This window comes from Tachyglossus aculeatus, chromosome 20 (genome assembly GCF_015852505.1).
Source record: "Tachyglossus aculeatus isolate mTacAcu1 chromosome 20, mTacAcu1.pri, whole genome shotgun sequence".
Lineage (NCBI taxonomy): Eukaryota > Metazoa > Chordata > Mammalia > Monotremata > Tachyglossidae > Tachyglossus > Tachyglossus aculeatus.
In genome coordinates, this window is record NC_052085.1 from 30329824 (window position 1) to 30347216 (window position 17393).

At 45.9% G+C, this 17393-nt stretch overlaps 1 protein-coding gene across 7 annotated transcripts in view; it reads left to right on the top strand.

Annotated features, from left to right (window-relative positions):
* Positions 1-17393, top strand: part of DLG2 (discs large MAGUK scaffold protein 2) — a 793095-nt gene that overhangs the window by 535598 nt on the left and 240104 nt on the right. For all 7 annotated transcript variants that reach the window (XM_038761625.1, XM_038761626.1, XM_038761629.1 and 4 more), the window contains 3 exons: positions 117-167; positions 12002-12126; positions 15535-15704. In XM_038761625.1, the coding sequence (XP_038617553.1) occupies positions 117-167; positions 12002-12126; positions 15535-15704 (346 nt within the window). The remainder of the gene's footprint in view (positions 1-116; positions 168-12001; positions 12127-15534; positions 15705-17393) is intronic.

The window sequence follows — 17393 nt, forward strand, 5'->3', positions numbered from 1 at the left end:
CAGAGGAAATGTTTGCATTCCAATTGCATTCTGTCTAAATAACTGTACTCATTTTGCATGTATTTAAATGTTCCTTCAAAATGAATATAACGGATTCTCTTTCTCCTGCTCCTTAGGTGAACGGAACAGAAATCGAATATGAATTTGAAGAAATCACACTGGAGAGGGTAAGAGAAACCTAATCAGTGCATTTCCTAACAGAATCACCTTGCCTTACCCCAGAATGGGCTGGCTTATTGTTTGCGTGCCACACGTGGGGAGGGTGAATGTTGAGGTTCCAGAAATGTTCCAGAAATGTCAGTGTCCGGAGATCACCCCCTCCGAGTCCGGACAGGTGGCCCCTAGCCCAGGCCTGTTATTCCCAAGCCCTCGTCTTATCGGCTGGGCCCACGGGTGACCCCAGAGACCCGAAATCATTTACTGTCTGGTTTGGAAGAGCGGCAAGGCTGTCCCAGGAATCTCTCGACAAGCGGGAAGGGTTTCAGATCCAGAGTCTTCAGCTAAGGAAGACTCAAAGAGTAAGTTCTGTTGTGCAGTTTGCCAAAGTCCATCCAGTTGGCTGCACCTGAAGGAGTTTTTGGAGTAGAAGTTGTGGAGCTGGTCGTGGGCAAGTGTCTTGCAATCATTCCAGGACCCGTAAAATGTGCGGAACTCTCCCGCTGCTTCCCGGAAAGATCTCAGGGAAGAAAAACTATTTCCCTCAGGACCTCGGGCTCTTTGCCTGATGCCTTTAATTCTACAGAAAAGGCCCTTCAAGAGAGTGACCAAGGAAGAGGGGAATGTTGCTTTCTCGAGGGTAGCGATCGTGTCTGCTTTGTTGGGCTCTCCCAAGTGCTTAGTACAGTACTCTGCAGAGTAAGCGCATGATAGATAGCATCAGTTGATTGAAAACTCCGCATGTAGTCTGCTGATTTCCACCCCTAATCGCTCCTTGAAGTTGGCTTCCCACAGGGAGCACCGCGGGCAGGGACGAGAGAGCAGGGGTCACACCGTTCAGGCGGAATCACTCCCTCTGAGCAAGGTCTCAGTCCTTGCAGTCTCTCGCCGGAGGCTCGGTTGTCCCTCCTGTCGGGAGACTCTGTCATTCTCGTCCTCTCAAGTTCCTAGTTCGATGCTCTGTACACAGTAGGTGCGCAGTTGATACCGTCGATCAAATTTATGAACGAGGTGGTAATTTGAAGAGAAAAGAAAGCCATGTCAGTTGCCTAGCACTTACTGGGTACAGAATGCTCGGTGGTTTTTTTTTAATGGTATTTGTTAAGCACTTACTATGTGCCTCCTCACTCGGCTTCAAGGCTGTCCATCCCCTCGCCCCCTCCTACCTCACCTCCCTTCACTCCTTCTCCAGCCCAGCCCGCACCCTCCACTCCCCTGCTGCTAATCTCCTCACCGGGCCTTGTTCTCGCCTGTCAATCAATCAATCAATCATATTTATTGAGCACTTACTCCCCACATCCTCCCCCTGGCCTGGAATGCCCTCCCTCCGCACATCCGCCAAGCTAGCTCTCTTCCTCCCTTCAGAGCCCTACTCAGAGCTCACCTCCTCCAGGAGGCCTTCCCACACTGAGCCCCCTTTTTCCTCTCCTCCTCCCCATCCCCCCAACCTCCTTCCCCTCCCCACAGCACCTGTATATATGTTTGTACAGATTTATTACTCTATTTATTTTACTTGTACATATTTACTATTCTATTTATTTTGTTAATGATGTGCATCTAGCTTTATTTCTATTTATTCTGATGACTTGGCACCTTTCCACGTGTTTGGTTTTGTTGTCTGTCTCCCCCTTCTAGACTGTGAGCCCACTGTTGGGTAGGGACCGTCTCTATATGTTGCCGACTTGTACTTCCCAAGCGCTTAGTACAGTGCTCTGCACACAGTAAGCGCTCAATAAATACGATTGAATGAATGAATGAATGCCAGGCACCATTCTAAACAAGGGTGAATACAAGCCTATCAGGTTGGAGACAGACCCGGACCCACATGGGGCTCACGGTCTTAATCCCCGTTGCACAGATGAGGTAACTGAGGCACAGAGAAATGAAGTGACTGGCCCAAGGTCACACAGCAGACAAGTGGCAGAGGCAAGATTAGAACTCAGGTCCTTCTGACTCGCAAGCCTGTGCTCTCTCCGTTAGGCCACACTGCTTCTCGAGTCTTCTTGCATCCGAAGCCTGGTCCGTTTTCAAACGCCTGTGAGGTCTGCGAACAAAATCCTGAATAAATAGCCCCCCTTTAGATTTAAACCCACTCTACACTCGTACTATCCATTAAGCAAGTGGACGTGCTAATACCATTCCCTCTGAACTGAAATGTCTTAATAATGCTCCCCAGATCATTCAGAGGAGCTCAAGTACTCTAGCTCAGTAGATTTGCCACCTCTAGGCAGGAAACACATTATTTCATTATCTCCTCAGAGAGAATTCTCTCAGTCCCTGGGGAGACATCGGCTTAACATCTCTCCCCCGCCCCTTTCGGTGTGTATTTCAAACTAGGAAAACAGCCACGAGTCCACACCATTAGACTAGAAAGAAGTTCTAGTTTAAAATGCTCACCTGTTTCTTCATTCCGTGGCTTGTGTTTTTCTTCCTTCCTCCTCCCTTACTTATTAAACTACCCGCCAATCTCCCCCACCCCACAGTCCTCCCCCTTCCCCCCAGCTGCGTTTGTCAACTATGACTGGACTAGTGCCATTGAGCAAACAGGAATAATAATAATAATAATAAGGATATTTATTAAGCATGTGGTGAGGTATCCAATCAGGCACAGTCCCTATCCACCTAAAGCTCACGATGTCCGCTCTCTCCATTTTACCACTAAGGACCAGAGATGTTAAGCGACTCACCCACTGGGCAGTGGTGGGGCTGAGACTGGAACACAGGTGTCCTGACTCCCAGTCATGAGCCCTTTTTACTGGGCCACCCTGCTTCCCCTGGAAGCATCACGGGATGAAAAAAACAAGTATTTAATCCCCATTTTACCAATTAGGAAACCAAGACGCAAAAGAGTCAAGTGACTTGCCCAGGATCACATACCAGGCAGGTGACGGAGCCGGGATTAGAACTCAGACCCGTTGTCCCCCAAGCCCATACTGTCTCACAAGACCACACTGCTTCTAAGATGATGAAAATCAATTCTGTTTATGCTACGGGGCTGTCAGACTGCCAAATCCACCTAGAAAATCTTAGGCCCTTTTGAGTTCCTAAACCTGAACAGGGGCCAGGTTCCTTTTTAGGATGTACGATTTTTCGCCGGGCACAGAATTAATCCATGTGGTAGAAACAGTCTTCTTAATCATTCTGGGCCCCGGCCTTAACGGTACAGACAGACCTTTGAACAGACTTGTCTTCTGTGCTCAACGTAACCCACCGGCCTCCGATAATACCCTAGAGAACAAACTGGTTTTGCAAAACTTGGTTCCACCAAGAAAGATCTGTAGAGAGAACAGTCGGTTCCTCCCGGTATATTCCAACTCCGTCTCTTCACATATTCACACACAATTATCTGCATGTGCATTCACACATTTGAGAGTGATCGGCTTCTGAAACGATGAATCAATGGTACTTACTGAGCACTTACTGTATAATAATAATAATAATGGCATTTATTAAGTGCTTCTATGTGCAAAGCACTGTTTGAGCGCTGGGGAGGTTACAAGGTGATCAGGTTGTCCCATGGGAGGCTCACAGTCTTAATCCCCCATTTTCCAGATGAGGTAACTGAGGCCCAGAGAAGTTAACTGACTTGCCCAAAGTCACACAGCTGACAGTTGGCAGAGCCGGGATTGGAACCCACGACCTCTGACTCCAAAGCCTGGGCTTTTTCCACTGAGCCACGCTGCTTCTCCAGAGCAGAGTGCAGCGTGCTCTGTATGCAGAGCACCGTACTAAGCGCTTGGAAGAGGATAATATAATAGAGTCGGTAGATATAATCACTGCCCACAAGGAGCTTACAGTGTAGAGGGGGAGATTGACGATAAAAATAAATTACAGTTCTGTCCATAATTGCTATGGGAATGAGAGTAGGGTGGATAGCAAGGTCTTAAAGGCTTTTTTTAGTCCAGCATATTTGTCAATCAGTCAGTGGTATTTATTGAGTGCTTACTATGGGCAGACCAGTGAACTAAACGCTTGGGAGAGTGCAACCCAACAATATCACAGAAACATTCCTGCCCACAACGAGCATACAGTCTAGAGAGGGAGACAGACGTTACTATAAATGAATAAAATTCCAGCTCTCATAGGTCTCCTCCAATGGCTCAGGGTGGATTTTCCTGTGACAGCAGCTGCACCAGAAGAACAAAGCTGCCCCCAGGCCAGTTGGCAGAAAAACACCAATTAAGACTGTTTCCGTTCCCCAAACCCACTGCGACCCCCTCTTTCGCCTCCCGCCGGCTTCACAAGCTGCTAGCTCGTCTGATTTGCCCTTCAACCTGACGGGGTGGGATGTAGGGAATGGCATTCTTGTTTTTGCCCAGATCACACCTTTCACAGTTTTTGAATAATAACAATGTAATATTTGTGAGACATTTACTATGGGCCAGGCACTGTGCTAAGCACTTGGAGAGATACAGTACAGTCCCAGATGCGATTCCCAGTCTAAGGGGAGGGAGAACAGGTCCTTGTATCCACCCCAGCGCTTAGAACAGTGCCTGGCACGTAACAAATGCCATTAAAAAAAATGAAAAGATGAGCATACTGAAATACCGAGACGTGAAGTGACTTGTTTAAGGACAACAGCAGCCTAGTGGGAAGCGGCGTTGTCTACTGGGAAGAGCAGGAGCCTGGGAATCAGAGGACCTGAGTTCTTATCGTGGCTTTTTTTTTATGGTATATGTGAAGCGCTTTACTATGTGTCAAGCACTGTCCTAAGTCCTGGGATAGATACAATTCAGTCATTAATAATTACGGTATTTATTAAGCACACACTATGTGCCGGGCACTGTGCTGACCATTGGGGTGGATACAAGCAAATGGGATCGGACACAGGCCCTGTCCCATGTGGAGCTCACAGTCTCAATCCCCCATTTTACAGAGGAGGTAACTAAAGCACAGAAAAGTCAAGTGAGTTGCCCAAGAGCACACAGCAGAGAAGTGGCAGAGCCCGGATTAGAACCCATGATCTGCTTTATCCACTAGGCCACAGTGCTTCTCATGTCCCACCTCCACGGATGATCTTTTAGCCTTTCGCCATCTCGAGGGGGGCATCTTCTCAAAGAACCACCCGTTGAGAGTTTGAACGGGGAGGAAGATCGGCGCTGGAGCAGGATAATTCAGCCTCTCAGGGACTGGAAGGGGGTGAAACTGTGTCCCCTTCCCACCCCCCACCCCCCATCTCCCATCAGCAGGGCCAGGTGCAATTAGCCACTGTACAAACGAGGCCAACTGGGCAATTTGATGCGGTTGCTGCAATTAAAGCCAGAGCCGTCCGGCCGAGTGAGACTCGCAAACCTCCTTAAACGGGGTTAACGTGCTTGATGTCTGCACCCACGGAGTCTGGGTTTACACCAAACAATTCCAAATCTAGCTTCTTGGAGGGCTCCAAACTAGGGCAGGGAGGGCCGGGTCCTCACACAACTCCCTGCCCCGCACGATGCCCGCAGTCTTAGAGGGGAAGGAGAGCAGGTCACATAACCCCATTTTGCAGATGAGGACACTGAGGCCCAGGAAGGTTCGTTGACTTGCCCACCGTCACACAGCAAGGCAGGCACAGAGCGGCCAGGTTGTCCTGTTTCTAGCCCCGTGCTCTGAATTCTGTCAAGGAATCCATGGGAGTTTTGTGGAGGGAACAAAGAAACTAGGGATATTTTTGTTCGGGGACCAAACTTTGGGCAAACAGGTCGTGGAAAAGAAAAATGCTTTCTCCTACCATGATAATTCAAAGAAATCAATCAATCAATCAATCAATCAATCGTATTTATTGAGCACTTACTATGTGCAGAGCACTGTACTAAGCACTTGGGAAGTACAAATTGGCAACACATAGAGACAGTCCCTACCCAACAGTGGGCTCACAGTCTAAAAGGGGGAGACAGAGAACAGAACCAAACATACCAACAGAATAAAATAAATAGGATAGAAATGTACAAGTAAAATAAATAAATAAATAAATAGAGTAATAAATATGTACAACCATATATACACATATACAGGTGCTGTGGGGAAGGGAAGGAGGTAAGATGGGGGGATGGAGAGGGGGACGAGGGGGAGAGGAAGGAAGGGGCTCAGTCTGGGAAGGCCTCCTGGAGGAGGTGAGCTCTCAGCAGGGCCTTGAAGGGAGGAAGAGAGCTACTAAAATCAGTACACAACTAAAATTTCTGAATGAATGGCTCTAATAAGATCACATAAGTCATAAGAGACAAGCCCCGTCACATGTAGAGGCTACGATTTCATTCAAAAATTATTTTTGTGGTGTTAAATTTTTAATGTCTGTCTTCAGGCATCTGGGTAAAAACATTCTTTGCCTGTTTAGAAGTGGGTGTTCTACTGCCGGAGCTCTGTGAATGTCTCGCGATTAGTCTGATTCTGGATGATGGAAATCACTGAATGCAAAGAGTCGAAAGCCGACTTGTCTTTTAAATCTCTGTAACCGTAGAGCAGGAGACGCGATCAGACTGTAAACCGAAGACTCGCCGTATACGTTATGGCAAAGAGGGAAAAGCAGAAAATAGTCACGGATCTAGATACATTCATTGGGTTATTGGAAGAATTAACAAGGGCCTAGCTACCCAATAATCAATCAGTCCTATTTATTGAATGCTTACTGGGTGCAGAGCACTGTACTAAGCACTTAGGAGAGTACGGTTTAACACAGTTGGTGGACATATTCCCTGCCCACAATGAGCTTACAGTCTAGAGGGGGAGACAGACATTAATATCAATAATTACGGTTACATACGTAAGTGCTGTGAGGCTGAGGGAGGGAATAAAAGTCACAAATCCAAGCGTATACGTGAAATATGTGAAAATCAGTAGTTGATTTTCAGTAAGAGGGCTAAGGGTATTAGACGGTGCATCCGTATCCGTGAGGATGAATGTGTGGGAAACCCCCTTCCCAGTCGTCTTCCTGTTGCCGCGGAGACAGAATTCCGGGCTGAACGGACCATCGATCCGCCTCAGTAATGGTGTCTTACGATGCTTCGAGTCGTGTTTTCTTCTGATCACGTGCTTTTCGAACCAGCCATTTCCAGGAGTCGGTTGGGTTGTGGGAGCCGGCACCGGGATTCTCCGGGTTCCTGTTCCTTGAATTCAGCAGCCCGCACGGTTCAAGGAAACGCGAATTGAGAGTAGCATTGGCATCAAGATGCTCAGAGGAGAATGCCTGTGGCAAGAAAATAACGGGGGATGATCCAATGTATTGCTCCAAAGAACCATCAAGAAGCAGCGTGGCCTAGTGGAGAGAGCAAGGGCTTGGGAGTCAGAAGGATCTGGGTTCTAATCCTGATTCCGTCACTTGTCTGCTGTGTGACTTGGGAAAGTCACTTCACGTCTCTGTGTCTCTTACCTCATCTGTAAAATGGGGATTAAGACTGTGAGTCCCGTGTGGGGGACAGGGGCTGTTTCCAACCCGATCAGCTTGCGTAAACCCTAGCGCTTAGTGCAGTGCCTGGCACGTAGTAAACTCTTAACATATACCATTAAGGAAAAAAATAGCCGACATCACAGCCTAATGTTTGATGTCCCGTGCCTGGGATTCGTAAGGCAAGATGACAGAGGTTTGCTCCCCACCCCCCAGTCTGAGAGATGAAAGGGAGTGGATTTGCATTTCTGAGCCACAGTTTTAGAAGGAAAAGCCAACAGTGGACAGGAGCAGGAGGAGCAGCTCTCAAGTTTCAGGTTTAATTTTAGCCGGAGCTTCTTTGGTTTGCTTTTGGGAGAAGCCATTGATGACCAGTGACCCTCCCCTCTTCAATCAATCATATTTATTGAGCGCTTACTATGTGCAGAGCACGGTACTAAGTGCTTGGGAAGTACAAATTGGCAACATATAGAGACAGTCCCTACCCAATATTGGGCTCACAGTCTAAAAGGGGGAGACAGAGAAAAAAAAAACCAAACATACTAACAAAATAAAATAAATAGAGTAGATATGTACAAGTAAAATAAATAAATAAATAAATAGAGTAATTAATATGTACAAACATATATACAGGTGCTGTGGGGAAGGGACTGTCTTCCTAGATAGCACCACTGATAGTATTGAAAGAGGGGAAGGATCCATGGATAAAAAACAACAATTAATCAATCAATCCAACAAATTTATTATGCCCCGGCTCTGCACTAGGCACTTGGGATGGTGAGCCCGCTGTTGGGTAGGGACTGTCTCTATGCGTTGCCTACTTGTACTTCCCAAGCGCTTAGTCCAGTGCTGTGCACACAGTAAGCGCTCAATAAATACGATTGATTGATTGATTGATTGGGAGAGAATAGGGCTAGAAGAGTTTATCCCTGCCTTGCAGAAGTTAATTATTTAAAGGGTGTTTACAGTCTCAATAGCCCCTCTCCCTGCGTGAGCTCTAGAATCTGGAACTCTTATTTTGAGCTTTCATCCTCCCTTGCCCTTCCCAAGCCAGTTCAAATACCCAAATACCCAATTCCCAATTCAATTGAAAAATACCCAATTCTGGCACCTTTTCGTTCCACGGAAAAAGGTAACTATTTTAGTGAGGCTGGACCCTGGGTAAACAGCATGTGTCCTAGCAGGTGGTGAAAGCGGAAGAACACGGGCCTTGGGAGTCAGTAGACCCGGATTCTAATCCAGCTCAGTCACGTGTCTTCTCTGTGACCTTGGGCAAGTCACCTCACTTATCCAGGCCTCAGTTTCCTCACCTGTAAAATGGGGATTCGATCCCTATCGTCTTTTCCAGCTTCACCCCTGACCCTGAGCTCCATGTGAGTCAGAGACCGTGCCCGACCTGATTATCTTGACTCTACCCCAGTGCTTAGTAGAATTACTTGGCACATAGTAAGTACTTGGTCCATAGTAAGCACTTAACAAATATGACAATTATCATTATTATTTAGAATGTAAGCCCATCCTTTATCATCATCATCATCATCAATCGTATTTATTGAGCGCTTACTATGTGCAGAGCACTGTACTAAGAGCTTGGGAAGTACAAATTGGCAACATATAGAGACAGTCCCTACCCAACAGTGGGCTTACAGTCTAAAAGGGGGAGACAGAGAACAAAACCAAACATACTAACAAAATAAAATAAATAGAATAGATATGTACAAGTAAAATAAATAAATAAATAGAGTAATAAATATGTACAAGCATATATACATATATACAGGTGCTGTGGGGAAGGGAAGAAGGTAAGATGGGGGGATGGAGAGGGGGACAAGGGGGAGAGACTGTAGAGAAGCTTTAGACTGTAAGCTCATTACGGGCAGGAAACGTGACCACTCATTCTGTTGAGGTCACTGCCCCCACCTTCCAGATGTACAGGATTCAAGGTAAAGTCCCGATGTGATGACATTTTGTGAGTTCGGGGGCCGGAAGGAGAGTCAAGGGCCCGGCATCTAGTCCTCCTGTCCGCCTTGTCCTTGGGCTTAGAGGCTCTCGGGGAGCAGAAGGGTCAGTTGTGTCAGCAGGGTTTTTCTCTTTTGAGGCCTAAATCAGGCCCACACCATGAGAATGTTGTTCAGGAGACAAAGTAATAACGCTGCTATTCATTAAGCGTCGCTATGTGCCAAGCACACAAAAAAAGCACTTAACAAATAACACAGTCATCATTATGTCTCCCCCTTTTAGACTGTGAGCCCACTGTTGGGTAGGGACTGTCTCTATATGTTGCCAATTTGTACTTCCCAAGCGCTTAGTACAGTGCTCTGCACATAGTAAGCGCTCAATAAATACGATTGATGATGATGATGATGATCATTACTGTTATTATTCAGTCAATTGTATTTATTGAGTGCTTACAGTGTGCGGATTACTGTACTAAGCGCTCGGGAGAGTACCACATAACAATACAACAGACACATTCCCTGCCGATAATGAGAAGCAGCGTGGCTCAGTGGAAAGAGCCCGGGCTTGGGAGTCAGAGGTCATGGGTTCAAATCCCGGCTCCGCCAATTGTCAGCTGGGTGACTTTGGGCGAGTCACTTCACTTCTCTGGGCCTGTGACCTCATCTGTAAAATGGGGATTAAGATTGTGAGCCCCACATGGGACAACCTGATCGCCTTATATCCTCCCCAGCGCTTTGAACAGTGCTTTGCACATAGTACACGCTTAACAAATACCAAAATTATTACTATTATTATTTATGAGCTCATTATTCACATGGAGGGAGAGGGAACAGGTATTTTATCCCCACATTGCAGATGAGGTAACTGAGGCCCAGAGAAGTGAAGCGACTTGCCCAAGATCAATCGGCAGAGAAGTGGTGGAGCTGAGCTAGGCCATGTTGCTTCTCACAGATGTTGATGGGGATGGCGCGTAGAATTGGATCAAGAATCTACCTATGGGTGGCTGAGGAAAGGTGTAGCCTACTACGAGCAATTTTTTTTTAAATGGTATTTGTTAAGCACTTACTATGTGCCAGGCACTGTGCAAAGACAAGCCAATCAGTTGGACACAGTCCCTGTCCCACAAGGGGCTCACAGCTCAATCCCCGTTTTAAGCATTTCACGAGAGATTGCATTCGGTACCGGACTTGAAAGCATGAGATTTCTGAGATCATCCCGAAAGCATCTCCGCATTCTCCTCCAGATGAAAAGGGAAGCGAGAGCTTTGATTTTTTTTTTTCCTTTCCATTAAGGCTTTGACAATCGGGTAAGAAAAAATGAAATGGCAAAATAGAGAGAATCCGTCTTCCTTTAGCCCAGTAAGCAACCTCAAGGTCCTCTCTGTGATGGCTACGTGTTTGGCGAGAAGGGGAAATAACAACAGTGACGGAGAGGAAGAAGATCTTGTGTTGGAGAGTTAGGTGCAGGTGGCAACATATAAAAGGGCTTTCCTAAACTGACTTTTCTATCTTGAATAAGTACTTCATAAAAACACGATAGCTACACGGGCTATCCAACGTGATTTTCCTGTGGCTCTGCATAACCCTAACATCCCCCATTGATGCTCTGGTATCATTTTCACTCAGTGATATTTCAATCAATTGGTGTTTATTGAGTGCTAACTGTGTGCAGAGCATTGCACTAAATGCTTGGGAGAGGACAGGACCGCAATAGTGGGCAGTCATGTTCCCTGCTGACAACGAGCTTACAGTGTAGAAGGGGAGACAGACATTAAAATCAGTTATGAGTATGTATGTTTTGGACAATTAAAGAAAAATTTGGAACCTGCCTGAAAAATGAACTCTGATCCAGTGATCCCAGTTCAAGCTGGAATTGAGGCAGAGCTAACAGGAATCATAAAATGGTTTTAAAGTCACTCAATCAGTGGTATTTATTGAGCATTTCCTGTGCTCAGAGCACTGGACTAAGTGTTTGGGAGCGTGCAATACGAAATAAATGTCCTAGACTTCCTTTGTATTGCATTTTTACTTGGTTTCATCAGAATCTGGATTTGAAGGAGGTAGGGGAGGGTCCTTAGGGTAATTGGTGCATTTTTACTTGGTTTCATCAGAATCTGGATTTGAAGCAGGTAGGGGAGGGTCCTTGGGGTAATTGGTGCATTTTTACTTGGTTTCATCAGAATCTGGATTTGAAGCAGGTAGGGGAGGGTCCTTAGGGTAATTGCCTCAAATGGATTCGGATCCCAACATCCCTTCATAGAATGGAAGCTCCCTGTGGGAAGCGAATTTATCTCATGCTTCTCCCGTGCTCTCCCAAACGCTCAGTACAGCGCACGGCCCTCAGTGAGTGTTCAATAAATACTGTTACCACTGCCACCGTTAAATCCAACCGTATTTATGGAGGGCCTACCGGGTGTGGAGTCCTGCCAGAGACTTTCTTGCTCCCGCCAGGGTCCCCTTGGAGAAGGGCAAGCGCTCAGAAAACCTTGGGTGAGTCTGACTGCGATTCTGTTGACTTTCTCCACAGGGTAATTCGGGCCTGGGCTTCAGTATTGCTGGAGGGACCGATAACCCGCACATCGGAGATGATCCCGGCATATTTATCACCAAGATTATCCCGGGAGGAGCAGCGGCCGAAGATGGCAGGCTCAGGTGAGGCCCTAGGAAATGTGGCTACTGGGACCGAACCCAACTAGCAGTCAGTCGGTCAATTGTATTTTTAAGTGCTTAGGCCTTCCCTGACTGAGCCCCCTCCTTTTTCTGTCCCTCTTCCCCCTCCCCATCCCCCCCGCCTTACCTCCTTCCCTTCCCCACAGCACCTGTATATATGTATATATGTTTGTACATATTTATTACTCTATTTATTTATTTATTTATTTATTTTACTTGTACATATCTATTCTATTTATTTTATTTTGTTAGTATGTTTGGTTTTGTCCTCTGTCTCCCCCTTTTAGACTGTGAGCCCACTGTTGGGTAGGGACTGTCTCTAGATGTTGCCAATTTGTACTTCCCAAGTGCTTAGTACAGTGCTCTGCACATAGTAAGCGCTCAATAAATACGATTGATGATGATGATGATGATGGTGTATATATGTTTGTACGTATTTATTACTCTATTTTATTTGTACATATTTATTCTATTTACTTTATTTTGCTAATATGTTTTGTTTTGTTGTCTGTCTCCCCCTTCTAGACGGTGAGCCCGCTGTTGGGCAGGGACCGTCTCTATATGTTGCCAACTTGGACTTCCCAAGCGCTTAGTACAGTGCTCCGCACACAGTAAGCGCTCAATAAATACGATTGAATGAATACAATATAACAGCATAACAGACACATTCCCTGCCCACAACGAACTTACAGTCTAGAGGGGGAGACTGGAGTGTCGGACTTCACAGCTGCCATTTTCTGTGAAAGCATAAAGGTCCACAAGTCTTCTGGAAGACTCCTCCAGAAAGTTTCAATCCTGGATGTAACAGAACAGGATGCAGGCCTTCTTTTTTTAACTTGTGCATTTTATTAAGTGTTTAGTATGTGCCAGGAACTGTACTAAGCGCTGGGGTAGATATAAGTTAATCAGTTTGGACACAGTCCCTGTCCCACATGGGGCTCCCACACTGCTTAGAGAAGCAGCGTGGCTCAGTGGAAAGAGCACGAGCTTTGGAGTCAGAGGTCATGGGTTCAAATCTCGGCTCCGCCAATTGTCAGCTGGGTGACTTGGGGCAAGTCACTTCACTTCTCCGTGTCTCAGTTCCCTCCTCTGGAAAATGGGGATTAAGACTGTGAGCCCCTTGGGGGACAACCTCATCACCTTGTAACCTCCCCAGCGCTTAGAACAGTGCTTTGCACATAGTAAGCGCTTAATAAATGCCATTATTATTATTATTATTATTATTATTATTATTATTATTATTATTATTACAAGGGGAAGGAGAACAGATATTGAGTTTTGTGGGCCGAGGCGCAGAGAAGTTAAGGGACCTACTCAGCGTTTCGCAAGTGGCAGAGCTGGGACTAGAACCCAGATCCTCCAACTCCCAGGCCCTTGATCTTTCCACTAGGCCCCACTGCCTCTCAAAGATCAAGATATTATTCACAGATATCAAGATGAAATGGAGAAGCAGTACAACCCATCCCCCACCCAACTTCCACTCGAACACTTCCAGGTATCTTGAATATCTGGGAAATCACGCACCAGTCCCCTAAGTCCGTCAATCAGTGGTATTTATTGAGCGCCTACTGTTTGCAGAGCTCTGTACTAGCTACAATACGATAGAGTTGATAAACACAACCCCTGCCCTCCAGGAGCTCTTGGCACGTACGCGTATAACTTTTTACTCTCTTTATACACTCTTACCTCCTTCTATCTGTAATTTATTTTCAGGTCCGCCTCCCCCACTAGATTGTAAGCTCCTCAAGGGCAAGGATCGTGTCTTCTAACTCTATTTTCCTCTCCCGAGTGGTTTAGTACAGTGCTCCGTCTTCAGGAGGGGCTTAATAAGGCAGGGACAACAATTGATAACCACTGGCACAGTTCTCCACGGTGCTTTCTGGGCACTGATGGGGGATGATTGGTGCTGATGATACTTTTAACAGCCGAGGAAGTGGAGGAGGTGGGAGAAGAGGTATGGCCGAAAATAACAAGTGGCAGGCGACGGACACAGGACGGAGACGGGGGATTTGCACCCTCCAACTTGCCCTCTCCTTCCAGTCCTCTCCTGGGCCCACACCTGGTTGTCACCTTCCTTTTCCCTACCGGATTTTGGGGAAAACGCCAGAAACGAGAGCGCTTATTCATCCCTCCTTTTCCGTGCCTGCCGTTTCTGGGGGGTGCGTGACGTTATTATGAGAACCCAGCTTAAATGGAAGAGAAATCCAGGCCCGGGATTGAGTGATGAGTGGAAGGAAAATAGCAGTCATAGTAACTTCTGCTTTGTCGAGGGCAGGTCGTGTTTTGTTTGGAAGGGAATTGAAGCACAGACAATTATATTCAAGGCTAGTTCGGATCATCGTAATTGAACGTTGATCATGTAATATGATGGGTTGCATTTTTTAAAAAGTTCAAAGAGTAAAGAGGGATTTTTAAAAGGATAGCTTTTGAACAAAACAGAGAAAAGAATATTTTAAAATCAGCCATCATCATCATCAATCGTATTTATTGAGCGCTTACTGTGTGCAGAGCACTGTACTAAGCACTTGGGAAGTACAAGTTGGCAACATATAGAGACAGTCCCTACCCAACAGTGGGCTCAGCCGATCCTGAGTAAGTATTTCTCCACATACTGTGTGTATAAGGGTGATGAAATTACTTGTACTTCCCAAGCGCTTAGTACAGTGCTCTGCACACAGTAAGCGCTCAATAAATACGATTGACTGATTACCCAAATTTAAGTTAGAAATGATTTGAAAAGAGGATAAATCATCCAATCTCACGAACAGCTGTGGTCTCCTTTAACTTAAATGAGTGCATGAGCCAACAAGGGATAGAAGAGTAAAAGTCTCAAATTAATAACACGGAAATGGAAAAGAAAAATCTGCATGTAAATGGTTTTCCAATACGGTGGAGAAGAAAGGTGACAAAAGTCTTTTACAGGTGCAGGATTCAAGAGTTATTTAGGTTGTTTGAAGCTGTGATTCATCAGTGGTTTTTCCTTCTAGGATCAGATTGATTCGAAGGCTTTTGCCAAAGAAAAAATAAAATATCAGAGGGCCAATTCTAAGATGAAATAGAAAGCCAGCTTCATTGCTAAGGCTACCGTCTGGGGAAACAAGTATAATTTGTTACCCCAGAAATGCATAGATGATGAAAAACTCAAGAGGTTCAAAGTGTTCAATAAACGAATAATTCAATAAATAAACTGTTCCTCCTTTTGAGGAGTTGTCGAAGATCCAGTGGTTTGAATGAATTCAGGGCTTACTCAAGGGGACAGTAGGGGAAGAAGGGCAGATGAGGAACATTAGTTGATACATCCTTGAATACTAAGGGGTGCAGAAGGACTCCGGTCACCGCCTCCCCTTCTTTTTTCACGGGATCTCACCGGGCGCGTCTCCTCGTCCGCAGGGTCAACGACTGCATCCTGAGGGTGAACGAGGCGGACGTCTCCGAGGTCTCGCACAGCAAGGCGGTGGAGGCTCTCAAGGAGGCGGGCTCCATCGTGAGGCTGTACGTCCGCAGGCGGCGGCCCATCCTGGAGACCGTCGTCGAGATCAAACTCTTCAAAGGGCCCAAAGGTAAGACCCCGAGAGGCATCAATCGATCAATCAATCGTATTTATTGAGCGCTTATTGTGTGCAGAGCACTGGACTAAGCACTTGGGAAGTACAAGTTGGCAACGTATAGAGACAGTCCCTACCCAGCAGTGGGCTCACAGTCTAAAAGAGGCATCCCGTCTACCTAGACTGGTGGGGCCAATTCGTGTATGTTTATAAAAGTATAAATGGGAAAGTATTTTCTAAAAAACAATAGCGCTTAGAACAGTGCTTTGCACATAGTAAGTGCTTAATAAATGCCATTATTATTGTTATTATTATTACTATTCTGTTTATTTTGTTAATGACGTGTGTATAGCTATAATTCTATTTGTTCTGACGATTTTGACACCTGTGTACGTTTTGTTTTGTTGTCTGTCTCCTCATCAATCAATCAATCAATCGTATTTATTGAGCGCTTACTGTGTGCAGAGCACTGTACTAAGCGCTTGGGAAGTACAAGTTGGCAACATATAGAGACGGTCCCTACCCAACAGTGGGCTTACAGTCTAGAAGTGAGCCCGTTGTTGGGTAGGGACTGTCTCTTATGTGGTGCCGACTTGTACTTCCCAAGCGCTTAGTACAGTGCTCTGCACACAGTAAGCGCTCAATAAATACGATTAATGAATGAATGAATGTGCTTAGTACAGTGCTCTGCACACATTAAGTGCTCAATAAATACCAGTGATTGATTACTAATAGAAACCCTTCCAAATTTCCTGCTCTAGGCTGATATCTACACCAGTCTACTTGTTTTGTTGTCTGTCTCCCCCTTCTAGACTGTGAGCCCATTGTTGGGTGGGGACCGTCTCTATATGTTGTCGACTTGTACTTTCCAAGCGCTTAGTACAGTGCTCTGCACACAGTAAGCGCTCAATAAATACGATTGAATGAATGAATGAAAGTACTGGGCCCCATCGAGAGTCCTCCCAAAAATACCACCAGCCCGGATTTGGGAGTCAGGAGGTCATGGGTTCTAATCCCGGCTCTGCCACTTGTCTGCTACTTCTCTGCTGTGTGACCTTGGCGAGGTCACCACTTCTCTGTACCTCAGTCACCTCATCTGTAAAATGGGGATTGAGCTGTGAGCTCCGCATGGGACAGGGACTGTGTCCAACCTGATTTGCTTGTCTCCACCCCAGAGCTTAGTACATCACCTGGCACGTAGTAAGCGCTTTACAAATACCACAATTATTAGTGTTACTACTATTAAGGCCAATAATAATAACTATGGTATTCGTTAAGCCCTCCCCATGTTTCAAACATGATACTAAGTGCTGGGGCAGATACAAGTTGATTAGGTCACCAGATATTTAAGAGACATCTATAAGACTGTGTTGAAAATGCAACTGAGACTTTTTCCTCTTGGCTGGGTCATCACAACACTATGTTAGGAACTATTTGGACAGTGTTAACAGCCATTGGAAAACGTTTAGTACATATTTACTGTTCTTTTTATTTTGCTAATGATGTGCATCTAGCTTTAATTCTATTTGTTCTGGCGATTTTGACACCCGTCTACATGTTTTGTTTTGTTGTCTGTCTCCCCCTCCTAGACTGTGAGCCCGCTGTTGGGTAGGGACTGACTCTATATGTTGCCGACTTGTACTTCCCAAGCGCTTAGTACAGTGTTCTGCACATAGTAAGTGCTCAATAAATACGATTGAATGA